The following is a 17,976-nucleotide window of genomic DNA, read 5'->3' on the forward strand; positions in this document are numbered from 1 at the left end:
TCAGCCTAAATTTGCATCACTGGGGTTGTCTGATAAACCTTATGCCTTGAATCTGGACTTAGGATATCATGAGCTGGCAATGCTTATGGTTGTTTGGCAGAAGTGAGAGCAATTCCCTTCTGGAGAAAGACGTGTTTGCTGAACTCTTTCAGAGGATATCCACGAGTAGTTCTCCGAAGATAATTAGCGGCATTATTGCCACACAAACTGATTAATGTACTTTATTTAAAGAAATGAGACAAGCTTGAAAATAGCTGAAGGGAACAGGAAGCTATAAAAGTGACTTAGTATAGAAGTCCTCAACCCTTGGGCCGAGGACCTGTACTGGTCTGTGGCCTGTTAGGAACCAGGTCGCATAGCAGGAGGTGAGCAGCGGGTGAGTGAGCAAACTTCATCTGTATTTGCAGCCGCTCCCCAGCATCATCACCTCAGCTCCATCTCAGATCATCAGGCATTAGATTCTCATAGGAGCACTGGTCCCTGGCGCCAGAAAGTTCTGGGACTACTGATGTATTAGAAGTTGAAATTTTGAAAATATAATTGTAATTTTAAAATTATATGAACAGGTTAGACAGATTTGATGAGCTAGTATATAGAAAGAATTATCCATAATGCAGCATAGAGAGACAAACAGATGGAAACTGGAGAAGGGAGGTTAAGAGACGTGGAAGGACATGTAAGAAGGGACATCACGTATTTAGTTGGAGCTCCAGAAGAAAAGAGCAAAGAAGGGAGCAACAGCATTTTCTGAAGAGCAATGGCAGAAATTCCCGGACACGATAAAGCCACCATCCACAGCATCACAAAGATCACCAATTCCCAAGCAAGATAAATAAGAAGAAATTAATATCAAAATAGATCTTAATGGAACTGCAGGATAATAAAGATGAAGATAAAATCATAAAAGCAGTTAGAGGGAAAAAATTACCTTCCAGAAAGATCTTTAGAAAATCTCCAAATATCTGGAAGCTAACACACTTTTCAGTAACCCAGGTGTCTAAAAAGAAATCAAAAGGAAAATTGGGAAGAACCCTGAACTGAATTAAAATCAAAACACAACATATTAAAATTTGTAGGGTGCAGCTGGAGCAGTATTTAAAGGGACATTGAGAGCACCAAACTCTTAGATATCTCAAATCAATGAAATTAGAAATAACAAAAAGATCTCCAAATATTTGGATACTAAACAGCATACTTTAACCCGAAGAGGAGAGAATTTTGATTTTAGCCCCACTGGAGCAAGGAGACTGAATTTATCCTTTCCCCTTAACAATCAGAAAACTGGACAAAATATATGAAACAATGGTTTTAATTTCACTGTTTTCCTTCCTTTTCCTTTGCCCTTATTTCCCCCTTCCTTTCCTCTTTCCTTTCTTTCTTATTCCTTGCTTCAGTTCACAAAGCATTTGAGGAATGCCATCATGTTTGTTTCATTGAAAGAAAACCTCCTGGAAGCGTGGTGGTTAGGTCTTCTGTTTTGTATCTCAGGTGACCTGGAATAATGGCATAATTGGATACACATTGTAGTATCCACTTAATAAAATGATTTTCAGCCAGTTCAAATCATAACCTCATTTTGCGGTAGATCGAATCTCTTAAATATGGACTTTGCTTTTTACTTTTCTAAGCTTTCTTATGTTTTCACTTGATTCTCCCAAGAATTCTGTGGAGTAGGTGGGCAGACTTAATATTCTCACTCTTTAGATGGGAAACATGCAAAGAACTGCCTCATCTATACCACTCTTGAGGGAACTTTCTAGTTACACTTATTGATAATTGGTGGTGAGGGTAATTTAGAAGTTAGGTCCATTATTATTTTTTCTTCTCTGGCTTTCAACTCAAAGACAGCAGAGGGCACCTGATCACACCAAAGTGCACTTGAAAGAATGATATATTAGATTGAAGATAATCCATTAAAGTTTCAAAAATGTGAATTTTACTAAAATAGGACCCTGTACTTAATCTTTTTACTATTTTAGGATTCTGATCTCATTTTAAATGTTCTATTCTCTTTCTTTGTCAGTAATGAGAATTTCAACCTTACGTAAATCACCATGACACATAATTCATGACACGCAAGAGCCTTCCAATTCAACTTCAAGGTTCTTTCGGTTAATAAAAGTATTAAGCTCTGCGTCTACCAGATCCTTCTAAATCTTCAAAAGCCCTTAAGAGGGAACCTCTATAATAATGTATTGCGGGGAGATGTGCTGTGCCTGAGAAGGGCCATCTTGCTTCAAGAGCACTGCTTCGTGGTTACCTAATATTCTTAGAAAAGAATAAAAGTATTAGGCATATAAACTTCAGTTCTTAATGTCATATTGCACTAGAGGGAAAGTAATGATTTCCACAGGGCAATAGCGAAGATATAGCCTTTTATAGCTCATTGTTGAAGATGATTGTCTGAAGGCTCTAGAGCCAGGTTTCTTATGAAATTCTTCAGCTCCATCTTTATCAGCTCCTAACTGGTTCTTTTTTCTATCATCACACGTTACCCTATTCTCTAACCAGCAGTGCTGGAGATAGTGGCAGTCTGAATCCTATTCTACCTTTTCTTTCCATAGTTTAACCAAATTTAATTTTCTTCTTAAAGAACTAGGTTTCTGTGGAAGGCATGGAGTTTGTTTGGAAAAGCGTTCCTCCCTGGCTGTTCAGTAAATTGATTACATCGAAGGTGATTTAAGGCTGAGAGCCCTGTGGTGGTTCATCCACAAGGTAAGAAACTAGAAAATTTCCTGATTTATGCTTTTCCTTTGCCAAATGTTTGCCTGTCCTTAATTTGTTCTATTTACCTTATTAGAAGTCATCTTCTAAGTAATAAGCATTTTCACTCTGCTCTGTCCAAATCATAGCATTCCATGTCCTACAAATGTTTTTCCCATTTATTACGTTATTTGAGTCAAATACTAGAGTACAATTTCCTAGCAGGCAGTTTTAGTTTCTTAGGCTTGGTAAATTGACTACCGTCGGAGGGCAATGCTATTAGCCCTGTTCTACAGATGAAGAAATAAATCCTCTAACACAAGACATTTGAGGAAAGTCACATAGAAAGCAGGATTGTATTTTTCTTGTTGAACACAATATCCTCAGCACCTGAGTAGTAGAGAGTTTTACGTGGGAGAAGGGATTGTCTTCAACTTGGGTTTGCAAATTCTTCTGAGTATATGAACATATTTCTGGGGGATGAAGCCACAGCAATCATTTAATTTCCAAACGGGTCCAAGATAGAAAAAATGTGGCTCCCTTACAGAGTCACCCAAATTGGGTCATTCTACACAATTTGGCTAAGCCATTTACCCAAATACAATAAACACCGAAGCAGGCCTTCAAGCCCAGACTAGGTAGATCCGAAAACGATAGCACTGCGTCCCCAGGGACGCTGAGGGCGGAGGGGACCGGACCCGGGCCGGTCACTTTCTATGAGGATATCATTCACACAGCACAAGGTCCGCAAGCCGGTTTTTTCCTAAGACGTGGGCTGTGTAGCCCTCCCTCCCGGAAGTGGCGCACTTCCGTGACTCGCCCCGCCCCCGCCCCCGCGCACGCATTTCCGGCGCGCCGCGCGCCTCTTTCCATCTCTTTAGGTGTTGCGGCACCTCCTCAGACCCGGCGCGATGGGCAAAAAGGGCAAGAAAGAGAAGAAAGGCCGTGGGGCGGAGAAGACGGCCGCCAAGATGGAGAAGAAGGTGTCCAAGCGCTCGCGGAAGGAGGAGGTGAGCGGGGCCCACCGGGACGGGCCCCGGTGCCCGCGTCCTCCTACGCGCGAGCTGTCGTGCTCCTCTCTGCTGTCATCCTTCGTCCAGTGTCATCGCCCTTGCCGGGCTTCGTTCTGCCCGGTGTTGGAGGGGCCCGGAGTTAGTGTAGGAGGACCTGGGGGCGAGCAGGAGCGCCTCTGCAAGGGACGTGACCTCAGTGGCAAAGGCTTAACTTCTGAGCCTCACTCGTCTTTAAAAGAGGGTGAATAATTCTCACAGCAGCCCTAAGCAGAGCGCATCCGTGGAGTAAGTGGAACTCTGGGGGCGTTCCATAACAGTTGATGGTAACTCCCACTTTCTTCTCTCTCTGTCAACCCTTCTTCCCGCTCTCTTTCCCTCACTCCCTCTCTCTTTCTCTCAGCAGGGTTTGCAGATAGAACAGGGTTGAACTTAAGAGTTGAGCGTCCTGCTTTCTGTTACTTGTTTACCAGCTCCCTAACCTGGGGCAATATACAATGGTTAATGAGTGCAGTGTGCCAGGCACTGTGCTATCTGGGCTTTAATCCTCACAACCAAGTGGATTAGGTAGGTTTGGCGTCCCCATCTGACAGGAAATCGGAAGCTAACAGGTTACACTGCTCAGGGTCACACAGCCGTGAAGTGGCAGGACTGGGAGAGATGGGAGTTGAAGCAGGTTGCCTGAAAGCAGAGCCTGTGCTCCTGGTGAGTGGAGCAGCCAAGCCTACTTCCAACAAGACACCCTGTGGAAACGACTGTCCTCACGTGACTGGGGCTACCCGCATAACGGTAGGCCTTAGTGCCAGTTTGTGCCAGGACTGATAAAGCATCTCTCCCATCACATCTGCTGATCCTCATCCCAGCCACTTCTTCCACCCACCTTATCCTTGTCTTCCCTTCCACCTTAAGGAAGATAATTTCTCAGGCGGATGATACTGGACCAGGTGCTCTGAACTAATTATGACTCCAACAGTCCCTTTTCCATTCAGGTCAATAAAGTTCCAGTCATTCAGTAATTTGTCTTGAGTACCTAATGTAGTATATTTGGCATTAGGGACGTGGTGGTCAGCTGGACAGCTGTTAGATAACTACCCACATAGAAGTAGCAGAACAAAAGACACTTTCATTGACTGCTGTGAAGGTGAAAATTGGCAGAGCCACTTTGGACCCCACTTCGTCAATATCTAGAAAAGTGGAAGCAACCCAGTAGTTACACACCTAAAGGTTTACCTTGGAAAAATTCCCCCCAGCTACACAAAGATAGGTACGAGAATGGCCAAGTAGTGTCGTTTATAAAAACAACATTGGAATTGACCCAGATGTTCTTTCATCATCAGGATAGATAGAGAAACTCATCACAGTGGTAGCTTTGCCACAGTGAAAGTGAATAGATTCAGTGTATCGAACTGTTCATTCCATAGGGTTGAGCAAAACAAGTTACCAGAGATGATACAGTATATCATTTACATGGAATTGAAAAATGTAAAACATTGCAGAAAGTCCTCTCCTAGTCAATAGGTTCTGTGACTTTAAGCGAAACAGTGTACAGGCAGACCTTATTGCATTTTATTGCACTTCACGAATGTTGCATTTTTTACTAATTGAAGGTAAGACCCTCCACCAGCAAAAAGGTTACGACTGCTTTATTGCAATACTCTAATGTGATCTGGAGCCGAACCCACAGTATCTCTAAGGTATAGCTGTACACTGAAACCAATTTACCCTAGGCTAATTGATATAGACAAGAGTTCCTTTTGCATCTCATCAATGTTATGAAACGATTATTGGAGGACCTACTGCAATATATATATTGCTTAAGTATACATAACACGTAGTAAAAGTATAAAGAAATTGCTGGAGAGTAATGAGCACCCGGTTCCAGACAGTAGCTACTTTGAGGAGGTGAAGGTGGTACACCCAGGGGAAGTTTGGAGTGGGGGTGCCGGTGGCTGTTTAGGCCTAGGGGATGTGGTGTTCTGATTAAAGGAACTGAGAGGAAGCCACTGCAGCCTGGAATGAGGAAGTGGGGTGGGAAATGAGGCTGGAGAAGAGGGAATAGTCTGGAAGTGTCGGTAAGTACAGGAAGGAAATCTACCTTCAGTGCGGAATGTGGAACCAGGGAAGAAGGGCTGTGTATGGGTGGGTGTGTTTGTGGGAGGGGGGCTGGGAGGAAAGGAGGGCATATCTCAGGTCTCAGCATGAGCAGGATGTGTGTGGGGAGTGAGCTTTCAAGAAGAAAATTAAGAATAGAAGAGAACTTCTCCCCATGACACACAGGTCATGCATCACCTTGTTGGGGGGTGGTAAAGGGGTAAGTTAATGCAGGGAAATAGGCACTGGACTGGAGGTGGGAAGACTGGGTGCCATCGCCCAGTTGGACAGGTAAATATTAAATTGGTGTCTGTAGTTGTAAAAATAGAAATCTTCTTGCACAGAGTTGCTACAGCCCATAGTTGCTGAGCCCTCACATGGAGGCTCTGTTCTAAGCAGACTGACAAGTCTTGCTTGCTTGGAGTTTTTGTTATTTTGATGGGAGGAAGGTGGAAAGAAAATGAATAAATGAGCAAAAATTCTTAGACACTGCTATGCAGACAACAAAGCAGGCTGGTGGGGTGGCCCAGCCTTGGGTTTCCCAGAGGTGGTTGAAGATGCTGGTCTAGTGGAAGGCCATTCAGGGGAAGGGGGAGGGTTTGGAATGAGATGATGCCTGTGGGGTGCATGCATCCATACTTCCAAGAAAACTGCCTCTGAGGTCAAGCTTTGAGTATTTTTGCATGTGTCATATTCTGTGTCTGTGGACAATGGAAAGCCGACCCAGGCTTTTGACCCCATAAGAGAAGTTAAGAAAACGTCTCACATGTGACTGCTTGTCTGCCCTTAGGAGGACCTTGAAGCTCTCATAGCCCATTTCCAGACACTAGATGCCAAAAAGACTCAGATTGTGGAAACGCCCTGCTCCCCACCTTCACCAAGGTAAGTGAGCAAGGCTCTTCATTATAGCTTCTGACAGTTTTCTTGTATCAACTGGAAAACTGCTTTAAAAAGGCAACACATTTTCATAAATAACCAGGCACTTGGGACATTTTCATCATTAAAACCTGTTCCTGATCAGCTTTACAAAACATTTTTTCCCTTTCTTCTGAAGAATGTACATGAGGCTGTTCAGTTCTTTTGTCATGCAGAAACATGGAAATGAGGTCTCAGCACAGCTGCTTATCTGGGAAATTCTGCCAGGTTTGAAAGCTCCCCAGCTGATAACAATCTGTGGACTAAAATGTTGTCCCAATGAGCTTTTCTTTGGTCCTTAAGATATTTTAAAAGTGCCTATCACAGGTGGAAAAGTTAAAATCACAGTAGGTTTTAGCTGTGTTTCTTTATAATGCTTTTAAGTTCTCGTGAAAAATGTAATTATTTAATATAAATTGTGTATAAGCCTTTTTAAATGAATTTATAAATTGTGAAAACTCCAGAGTCTTTAGTAGGATCTCAAACACTTGTGAGATAAACTGAAATGAGCAGGCTTTGGTTTTCGTCTGACTTCTTATTCCTCTGGGTCAATTCTTGTCCTCTCGTCTTCTGAATTCCAGTTGTTCTATAATTTGATTTAAGGCTCTGTAATTCTTTTCTAACAGCAGAGGCAAGACACCGAATATACTAAGTTAGGAACCTAGGAAAGGCCTCATTAAGAGAGAGTTACCAGGTCCTTCAGAGAAGGGGAAACACGTTAACTTCATAAGTATCTGGGACTGTTTGGTTGAGAAATGATTTGCTTCATTTCCCTCAGAATGAGATTCGTCTCCCTAGAGTTGTCGTTAGCCTGAATGGAGGCCTGGGGTCCAGCACTTCAGGAAAAGAGGTGGTTATAGTGTGATGCAGTTATGGTGCTGCCTTTGCTTCAGTGAGGTGCAGGTGATGGCTCTGGCACCTGAATTTCACGGTCCCGGGACACAGGATTTAATCATCACCTGTTCAGTTGTTGAGGGTAGATGTGAGGGGCGCAACGTGATTAGCCCTTGAGCTGATGAGCTGACAGCAGCTTTCCAGCAGCCTCCAGGAGGTCCTTCTTATTCTTCATTTAACAAATTCCGTTAGAAATGTGGTTTTATTTTTCCGTGTACTCGGCATATTATCGTTGGGGACAAACATTAAGTTCCACGTGTGGTAGTTGTACATTTTCATTTGAATTGTTGAAGCACAAAAATTCTTGAGATCTCTAGTCTTCACATGTACAGCATCCCTGAGGGAAGCCACTTATGGATTGATTTTTTGGATGACATTTTAGAACTTTTCCTAAAGTAACTGCCCCAAAAGCCAGGTTTAATGTCAGGATATAATTTGATACGTGGGCAATTCAAATGGGTCAGCTGGGAATGCTTCCTAACAGAAGGGAGCAGTTGACAGAGCTGAGATAAAACGAAGACCTCTTGGCTGGCAACCTTAGTAACTTCTCACCTCTTACCTCTCTGTCATATTGTGGGAACAAAACCATGAAAATTACCAAGTTTTATAAGTGTGTTTATCTCGCAGGTATTGGCTCAGGTGTAATTTGATGGGAAAATAAGGACGAGGTGCTCAGTTGCATCAGTGCTTTAGGGGGCCTGTGTGTCTGTGACCTGAAGAAGGCGGGCATGGACAGCAGTGACACTTCAGCGCTCTGGGTCTAAATGGAATTGTTTTCCAAGTTGTGTTTGTTACTTTTCCTTAGAAAATTAAGCGTTAAGTGAAAAAAATTATGGCCAAAGAACTTTGAGAAACACTGATTTCCTATTTTGGAAATTTTAATTGTGATGAAAGTATATACATAGAATTGCCATTTTAACCATTTTTAGCTGGACAGTTCTATGGGATTACTTAACATTCATGATGCTGTGCAACCATCATCACCATCTATTTCCAAAAATTTCATCATCCCAAATAGGAACTCTATACCCAGTAAGCAATCCCTCTCCATTCCCCTCCTCCCAGCCCCTGGTGACCTCTACTCTATTTTCTGTTACTCTGATTTGCCTGTTGCAGCTATTTCAGGTAAGTGGAGTCATACAGTATCTGTCCTTTTTCACTTAGCAAAATATCCACAAGGTTCAGGCACATTGGAGCATGCATCCGAACTTCATACCTTTTAAGATTGGATGGACCACATTTTGTTTATCCATTCATCTGTTCATGGACACTTGGATTGTTTCTACTTTGGGGCTATTGTGAGTAATGCTATAATGAACGTCGTCATACAGATATCTGTTTGAGTCCCTGTTTTCGATTTTCTTGGCTCTATATCTAGGAGTGGAAAATCTTTGTGTTTAACTTTTTGAAGAACCATGAGACTGTTCACCGAAGCATCTGCAGTATTGTAACACTGCTTTCTTTACTGCAGAACATCCCAGCCTATGAAATGTTTCTGTGTACAATAGATCTCCAAGAGAAAGAGTTTTCAGATTTCCCAAACTTACTTGACCTTGAAATCGTTCTATTGACAAGTGTCTTTTGGAGTTTGTGTTATGGAACACACCTTGGGGAACACCTTGAGGGGATTCTTAAGGAAGGGCATTTTCCAGGGCATTTTCCAGTGACCTCAGACACCACCCAACTTTTAATACTGTCCACTGAAATGGTCAGGATGTATATATTATTTTCTTATAGCTATTCTTTTGTCTTTGTGTAAAATAAATAGAAAGTTATCTGCATTTTTTCTAGATGGAAGGCATCTGGGATGTATATCAATGCTTAAATACTAGACTTTTTAGAGCAGTTTTGATTGTGATTTTAGAGGATACACTTTTAAAATAGGACAGTTCTGGACAACTTGGCACATAAGTAGGAGTACCTAGACTTGTCACTGCCTGATGCATTTTAGCCAGATGTTATAGGAGTAGCCCATGTCCTGCCCTCCTGGGACAGGGAGCCTGGATGCTAGTATCATGGCTCAGACTGCTTTTAAGGGTGGTGCTTTAGCTTCTGTTCTCAACCCCAGGATCCTCTCATAAAAGTTTAGAAAAGGCTAGTCCCTGGTGGTAAAGCACTTTGATAGAAGAGAGAATGGCTCTCAGATTGGGCATCAAGTGGTTTGATTTTGTATTGATCGGCTACGTTTGTCTCTTACAGGTTAAATGCCTCATTCTCTGCTCATCCTGAGAAAGATGAATTAATCCTTTTCGGAGGTGAATATTTCAATGGCCAAAAAGTAAAGTATATATATTTTTCTTTTCTCCCCAAGTTTCCATGGGTCTCATTTGGAGTAAAATTAATTTAAAGCAGTGATATCAAATCCTCATTGGTCCTTTAACTCTCCTCCCATGTGTCCCACGTGCTGAACCATCGGGTCTGGCATGCAGTGTTGTCGTTGGCAAGCCATCAGTGACCTTTAGGCTCACTCCTCTTACTGCCTGCTTGAGGTTGACCAACACACTGCTCATTTGGGTTGCTTGTTCATTCCGTTCTTCCTCATGATGGATTCCTAAAGTTGTTTTGAATAGAAAAGGTGCTGATCAGTTGTAAAGCTAATTTTCATTTTTAAGCAGGCCAGAAAGGCCCGTGTTTCAGAATTGTATACGAAACAGTTAACAAAAGCATAAATACACCTTCCTTGCATAGTGGACAAATTCTTTTTCTGTCATCATCCCAAAGGATTCAAGGGACCAGCTGAACCCGTCCTGCATTGATAGGATTTGCATTACTTTAAGAAACATGTTTTTCAGAGAAAGCTAGCAGCTGAGATCCTTTTTTCTACTTATTGTCACTTGCAGGAAGCATCATTCATAACAGTAAAGTTCCTCTTCCTTTCTACAGACATTTTTATATAATGAACTCTATATCTACAACATTAGGAAGGACACCTGGACCAAGGTTGAAATCCCCAATCCACCTCCGAGGCGCTGTGCTCACCAGGTATGTGTTGGTACTGACCCTCAGTCTTCCTTTTGTTCCTGTTGGGGCTTTACTCTGAGGATTCTGTTAGAGACTTTTAGATTTGGTAAATGACAGGTAGCCTGGTGCAGAGAGGCTGGGCTTTGCACATGGTCCTAACTTTGCTGTTTTTTTTTAACCTGGATTTGTTACTGAGTTTCTTTGCATGTCAGTGTCTTCATCTGTAAGACAGGGAGATGGACACCTGCTTCTCCAGGTGATGTGAAGATCATATGAAGTAATCCAGGTAAAAATACATAGTGTGGTGCCTGGCATGTAGCAGTTAACAAATTGCTCCTTTTCCACTTGAGTAAGAGAGGCTCTCATAGGCCTAAGATCTGGTGACTAGAGAGGTGAAAGAAGAAAACAATGTTTAAAAATAGGTGTAAATGGTCCACGGAAAATAATTATTGTAGAGTGAAGGAGTTGTAACTGGGGATAATGAAGGCATAGCACTAAATCTGCATGTTGTAGGCTAGTTTCTGCTTACCCCACGAGGACTCTGTCAACACTGTTAATCCCTCAGGGAAGGGATCCTGGTTTCAGATTCTGTAAGCTCCATGAGGACAGGCACTTGGTCTTCTTGTTCATTATTATAACTCAGTACTTGGAATGGTGTCAGCACTCAGAACACAATTCGAATGAGTAATATCTCTCCAGGGTGGAGAAAGATCATTATAGAGCCCATGGTGTGATTAAAACATTCCTCCACAGTATGTGGTTCTTCTTTTTCTGATTCTGTGCTCTGAAGTAGCCTGCTGATGTGAAATTGAGTCTGAGAAGAGGACCTGCCTGCCTGAACTGCACGAATATCTTGTGCACATGAAGGCTCACAAGCGTTTGGACTGGTTTATCTTCTGGAAAAAGGGAATTCACTTGCTTTCAGGTTTAAAAATTACATCTTAATAAGCTTGGATTTTAGTAAATTAATGGGTCTTGATAGGTTCAAGTCCATTTAACAGAGCCCACTCCAGTTTTTAAGTGAATAATCTCCAGGCTTCCAAGCTAAGGACCAAGTCTTGTCCTGTCCTGTCCTATCGATGAGCACTCTGAGTCCACAGTCTTCCTAAATGCCTTGTTAGGTTCCTGGGCCTCAAGAATGCCTCTTTCCTAATGGGGCAGTCATGCTCCATGCCCACGTCAAGTAATGCAGGCTTGGGGGTTCTTTTGTGTTATTATCTATTTTAATCAGTTATTAACTATGTCCTTGAAGAATTAGAGTCATAAAAGTCTTTGAGATTTTTAAATTCAGTTATTTTGGCTGTGTGCTCAGCAGGCTCTGATTCATATGCATGCCTGATGAGGATTTTATCAGTCTGGGGTTTAATAATAATCTTGTAGTTAAGGTTGGCTTGCTGTTTATGCTGTGAATTTCACAATGAATTAGAGCAATGGGAAACAAAATTGGTAATAAAGTCTTTTGCCTAAAGGTCATTATAGTTCAAATTCTTCCACATTAAATTCTGAGACATAAACGTTTCTACGTTATAGACTAGTTTAATGAATATGATGTTCAAAGCCATGTTTTTTTTTTTTTTATCTTCTCTTTAATCATTTAGCAGGCAAAAAGAGTAGAAAGAGAAAGCTTATATGTACACCCTTCATTCTCCTAGATCCTGAATTTTGGATCAGGATCTTGAGAGTTTAGATGGCATTTTCTGAAATGAATACAGCTCAGTGAGAGAAAGTAAAGTGTCATAATGTCTATCTAATGTGTGACCGAATGACCTAAGAGAGAAGAAGGGAGTGTTCAAACTCTGGGGCCTGGACTTTTGAGGATGCAGGGAGCAAGACTTGAAAATCGAGGCCTGAGTAAGGAGGAGGAGGTGAACATTGTTAGTTCCTGTCGTCTTATTCACCTGATGTTTGTTTCTCTCAAAGTAATAACTAAAACACTTGAAACAATGTATTCTCTCATAAAGTGAAAAGTTCCATATGGTTAATAAAAAAAAAGGCATCTGTGTTCTTATTGGCCTTTGTGCATTAATGAGCAGTAAGTAGTTTATGGAGAAGAGTTGTTATATATAAAATGTTTATTCATGAAATAAGGAGAATTCTTCTGACAGTGTCCATTTGAGCTGCCGTTAGTGTTACTCCAAAAAATTATAGCTTTATTACATTCCATCTGAGCAGGTATTGCAGGACTCCTAGACTTGTTCACTCAGGAAATACTGAGATCGCTAGTCTCCAAATTAGGCATTTCATCCATATTTTTTTCTTATCCAAGAAGTTTTTCTTTTTCTGTTTTTTTCTTGTTACTTTGGTATAGTAGCTGCGTAATTGTTTTTACCCACAAAGACTTGGTTGAAAATATTTGAATAGGGCAGATTATTTGAAATATTAGAATTTTAAAACATACCTTGTCGAAGGTGAATGAACTATATTTTGACAATAGTGTGACTTTGTTGTCAGAACATGTGTGGAAACTAGTTTTCCATAAAAAATAGTAATAAAGATGTTTTAGTTTAAGCGTCATTGAGAACTCTAGAAAATAAAGCGCTAACCAGATGTGTAATACGTGTGCTTTTTCTTTGGAAAGAAAGAAAAAATGAATTTATTTTACCCTAAAATCTATTTTCTTTGTCTTTGGGCGTGACAAGTGAAAAGATTTTTTAAAATTATGTATTTCCTTAAGGATTTAAATAATTAGCAGAAATTACACTTGTATTTTATTATGATTTATCTTTAACTGGTACATTTGAAGAGCTTCTTTCTTTGTATTGATGTGAACTGGAAGCGTGAACCCTGAGTGTCAGTGTAACTTTGCTGTGTGACCAGCACACTAGTGACCAGCCATTTGCTTGATTTAACTTGAATTTTCTAATTATATCCAATGACTGGGGTTGTATTAGGTAATTGAGATGCCATCCACATTTTAATCTTTAACAGATGGTTCTGGTTTGAAGTTGTAAGGGAAATAATTTGCCTACATTTCCTCTCATGTAGCAATTTTAAAATTGTTTTTGAAAGAAGTTTGAGAAAGTTCCAGGTGACTTAAAAATTTCAGCACTAGATTCCAAACAGAAGTTATATTTAGTTAAAGTATTTGTAGTTTTTCTTTTCTTTTTGACATCGAGTTCATTGATTTTCCTTCTCTCTATTGTTTAAACATTTTTCTTTTTCAATAATTTCTTCTTTGTTTCCTTCCTCTTTGGGTTTAATTTGCCTTTTCTAGCTTCTTACAATGGAAACATAGATCATTTATTTTAAATCTCCATTTATTTTAAACCTTCTTTTCTAATATAAGCACTTAAAGCTGTACATTTCCCTCTAAGCACTGATTTAGCTGCATTCCCACAAATTTTGATGTGTTTTATTATCATTCAGATTTAAATGACCTAATTTGCTTGTAGATGTCTTCTTTGACTCATGGATAACAGTATTTAAAAGTGTGTTGTTTAATTTACAATTACTCAGGGATATCCCAGATATCTTTTTGTTATTCATTTCTAATTCTGTTGTAGTCAAAGATCACTTCATGTGATTTTAATCCTTTCAAATTTTTGAGACATACTATGGCCTAACATATGATCTATTTTTGGTACATGTTCTGTGTGTATTTGAAAAGAACGTACAATCTCTAGTTGGTGGATATAGTGTCCTCAGGATACGTTCATATCTTCCATATCCTTACTAACTTATCCTTGATAATCTTCTGAAGTTTTTGTCTACCGTTAGCACAGCCACCCCAAATTTCTTAGGATTAGTATTTATGTGGTATATTTTTTCCATCCTTTAAATCTTATCCTATTTGTCTTTATAGTTACAGTATTTTCTTGTAAACAGCACTGTAGTTGGGTCTTATTTTTATATCCATTGTGAGTTGGGTCTTATTTTTATATCCATTTTGCTTTTTAATCAGTGTATTTATCTGTTAAATTTAATATGATTAGTAATATGGCTGTCAGTAATGTTTTTGATATTGTTTGTTTTCTATTAGTCCCTTTTGTTCTGTATTCCCTTTTCTCTTTTTCTCTACCTTCTTTTGGGTCGATTATATTTTAATATCCTCTTTTTGTCTTCCTCGTTGGCCTGTTAGCTATCCATTTTTGTTTTTGTTTTAGTGGTTGCTGTGAGTTTGCAGTATACATCTTTAACTTAAGATAGGCTGTCTCCAAATGATATTTTGCCACATCTCATAAACTGTAAGAACCTTACAATAGAATACCTACATTTTATTCTTTCATCCTGTGTGCTGTTGTCATATATTTTATTTCCATATATATTAGAAGCCCCACAATACAATGTTACTGGTTTCTCTTAGACAATTATTAAAGTAATTTTAAAATGAGAAGGGAAAATATTATATTGATTTACAAATCTACCATTCTAACACCCATTTTTCCTTTGTGTAGATTTATGTTTTTATATGGCAATATTTTCCTTCAGCTTATAATTTCATTTACCATTTCTTGAAGTGCAGGTCTGCTGACTACAAATTATTTTCAGCTTTTTTTCCTAAGTGAAAAATCTTCATTTTATATTCATTTTATAGGATATTTTTGCTAGCTATAGCATTTTAGATTGACAACTGTTTCAGCATTTGAAAGTTGTTTTGTTTTCTGGATTATATTGTTCTAATGAGAGGTCAGTGGTCATTCTTACCTTAATTCTTATGTATTCAGTGTGTCTTCTCTTCCCGCCACAGGCGGCTTAAAAGATTTTATTTTTATCTTTGGTTTTTCAGCAATTTGATTTTGATGTACCTTTCTGATTTTATGGGAATCCAGTACATGTATGTTAGACTGTTTAATGTCTAACAGGGCAGTCAGTCTGTCTTTTTCTCTCCCTCTGCACCCCTTCCCCTGACCCGGTCCATTTCTCTTTTGGCTTCATTTTGATAGTTTTTATTACTCTTCAAGGTCAGTGGATATGCTCTGAACTCGTGAATTATTTATTTTATATATGATATTTTTCAGCTCTAGAAGTTATTTGGTTCTTGATTATTGTTTCTATGTCTATTATGTTCATGTTTTCTTTTAAATTTTTTGGACATATTTATAACTGTTTTCAAGTTCTCGTCTGCTAATTTTCTTATCTCTGTCAATTCTGTCTTTCTATTTACTGATCTTTCTCCTTGTGAGTCCCATTTTCTCCCTAGAACTGTGTAATTAGATGCAGGACTTTATGAATGCCACCTGTTGACTGGATTTTGTTTTCATTTATCAGTGATTGATGCATTTTGTCTTGGCACGTGGTTAAGTCACTTGCATATCATCATGATCCTTTTGAGACTTTCTCTAGGGTTGTGTAGCCCTAGGCCTTTCTTGGGTCTCTAATGAATGCTCTGGGTGTTCAGTGATATCTTTCACTATGCCTTCTAAGATATATCTTAACTGCATTGTATTGTGCAGCACAAATGTATCACCAACTTCATTAAACTCAAAAAATGTGTTAGGTTTGGGCCTGAGCTAATACTCTTCGTATCTGCTTTAAAGATTTGAAATGATCAGTTTCTTTTCGATAGAACTGGGGTTTTAGAGTGATAGGAAACTGGCTTGTTTCTTTATAGGTCATTTATCTGTGCTGAGATGATGTACACAAAACTGACTGAAAATGGGAGTGGAGAGAGGGCTGTGTCATTCTCAGGATGCCACCAGGACCCTCCACTTAGTCCAGGGCAGGAGTAGCATAGGTGACAGAGCCGTGGTTCTGCAGCATTTTTAGGTGCCAGGCTGCAGCGGGAGCTTTGGGGTGCTCAGAGAGTGCCTGTGGATGAAGTCTCCTGAGGACCGGCTTCTGACCCGCCCAGCGTGAGCTTTTCTCTGGAGGGCAGGTAGGTATTCACGCAGAAGAATGCTCAGGAGCATCCTAGAACCCAGCAGCGTCTGACCCAAGTCTCCTGCCCCGGCTACAGGGAGGACATTCTGAGATGAGGTTAGGGCTTAGCATTTGAATGTTTTGGTTAAAAAGAAGGCTGACCTAGAGTTCTAGGAGAAGAGTCCATTTTTATGTGTGTTACCATTTAGTCTTTACTTCAGTTTAAAAAAAAAAAAGCCAACAAATAAGTTCAAAAGCTCTAGACTAGATAGTGTATGAATTGCCTTTAAAATTCCCCAAATCTGTGTTTCTTGTATTTATAGCTATGGAAGTTATTTTATGTGAAATAAGATCCACTCTTATCTTGACTACCTGAAAGACGTTCCCTTACGTAGTATTTTCCTCTTCTGGAAAGGCGTTTTAAATCATATGCTTTGACCTGCTTTTCTTCTTTACGAAGGATCTCTCATGGCAATCCCCAGCCTGGAGTCTGGAATGTTACCCTCGCCTCATAGAGATGGAGCTTTCAGTGGGGTGATGGAAACCTCAACTATGTGGTCACTGTAGGAACACCAAAATGGCTTGGGCAGAGTTGTGTGTTTTTATCCTTATATTTCTGATACTAATGTAGGGTCTGGGATGTTTGGTGTTCTTGCTTCAATTTTGTTGAATTAGTGAGTAACCTTGGGAATGTGAAGTGTAATTCTCGTGGGATGTGAGCCCTAGAGTACCTATTCTCAGCCATTTCCCTACTTTAGTCACATTGGTTCATGAGATGTGCCCATGGACCATTTGTTCTGTGAGTGTTTTGATATTCTGCTAAGCCTAGTAATAATTTGAAATATGCACATGTGAGTCTGGAAAGTCCGATTGGCACGGTGCCAGGTCGGCATGGCTTTTGTGCCACTCTGGCCTCTATTGTGCTAGAGCTTCTCGTGCGTGTGGCCCAAAAGGCATTGTCTTCACTGCTTCCTGTTACGTTTAAATCTTTTAAAAATAAATGTTAATAATGTTATGTAAACATTACATATTACACACGTTTTATTTATGTGTGCGGTTTTACATGTACAGTGCTTAATAGCTAGGAAAGGGACTAATGAGGGCAGGTAAAAAGCTTTATTTTAGATATTTAATAAAAATACTCTATCAATTTGTGTTATGACTATTTTTAACTTTTGGCAATTTTGTCCATTTTAATGAAATACAGATTCGTCTTAAGTATAAGTAGATGTTCACTTTACAACTTAGGAATGCATGAAAGTAATTTTATTAGGTTTTGGCTTAGGAGAATTCGTCAATGAGGGATTTTTCAGGAGTTTTCCCCTTAAAGGCAGGAGTGTGGGTGCTGGCCGAGACTATCACGTGCCATGCTCTGGTGGACAGTGCAGACCTTGGTCTCCACTTGTGGAGGCAGCTGAGAGCTGTTTGGCTGTGCTCTGACCTGTCAACCTTTCTTTTCATAGGCTGTAGTGGTGCCTCAATGCGGCGGGCAGCTGTGGATCTTCGGGGGAGAGTTTGCTTCTCCCAACGGAGAGCAGTTTTACCACTACAAGGATCTCTGGGTCCTGCATTTGGCCACCAAGACCTGGGAGCAAGTCAGGTA

The 17,976-nt window shown here is 40.1% G+C and overlaps 1 protein-coding gene across 2 annotated transcripts in view; it reads left to right on the forward strand.

The window, feature by feature from the left end:
- Positions 1-3,533: 3,533 nt before the first annotated feature.
- Positions 3,534-17,976, forward strand: part of KLHDC4 (kelch domain containing 4) — a 46,252-nt gene continuing 31,809 nt past the window's right edge. The window contains exons 1-6 of one of the 2 annotated variants that reach the window (XM_023536654.1): positions 3,534-3,713; positions 5,321-5,407; positions 6,595-6,686; positions 9,813-9,891; positions 10,497-10,595; positions 17,837-17,973. In XM_023536654.1, coding sequence (XP_023392422.1) covers positions 3,615-3,713; positions 5,321-5,407; positions 6,595-6,686; positions 9,813-9,891; positions 10,497-10,595; positions 17,837-17,973 — 593 coding nt within the window. In that variant the 5' untranslated portion in view covers positions 3,534-3,614. The remainder of the gene's footprint in view (positions 3,714-5,320; positions 5,408-6,594; positions 6,687-9,812; positions 9,892-10,496; positions 10,596-17,836; positions 17,974-17,976) is intronic. The other variant, XM_023536655.1, reaches the window with a different exon arrangement.

This window comes from Pteropus vampyrus, unplaced genomic scaffold (assembly GCF_000151845.1).
Source record: "Pteropus vampyrus isolate Shadow unplaced genomic scaffold, Pvam_2.0 Scaffold166, whole genome shotgun sequence".
Lineage (NCBI taxonomy): Eukaryota > Metazoa > Chordata > Mammalia > Chiroptera > Pteropodidae > Pteropus > Pteropus vampyrus.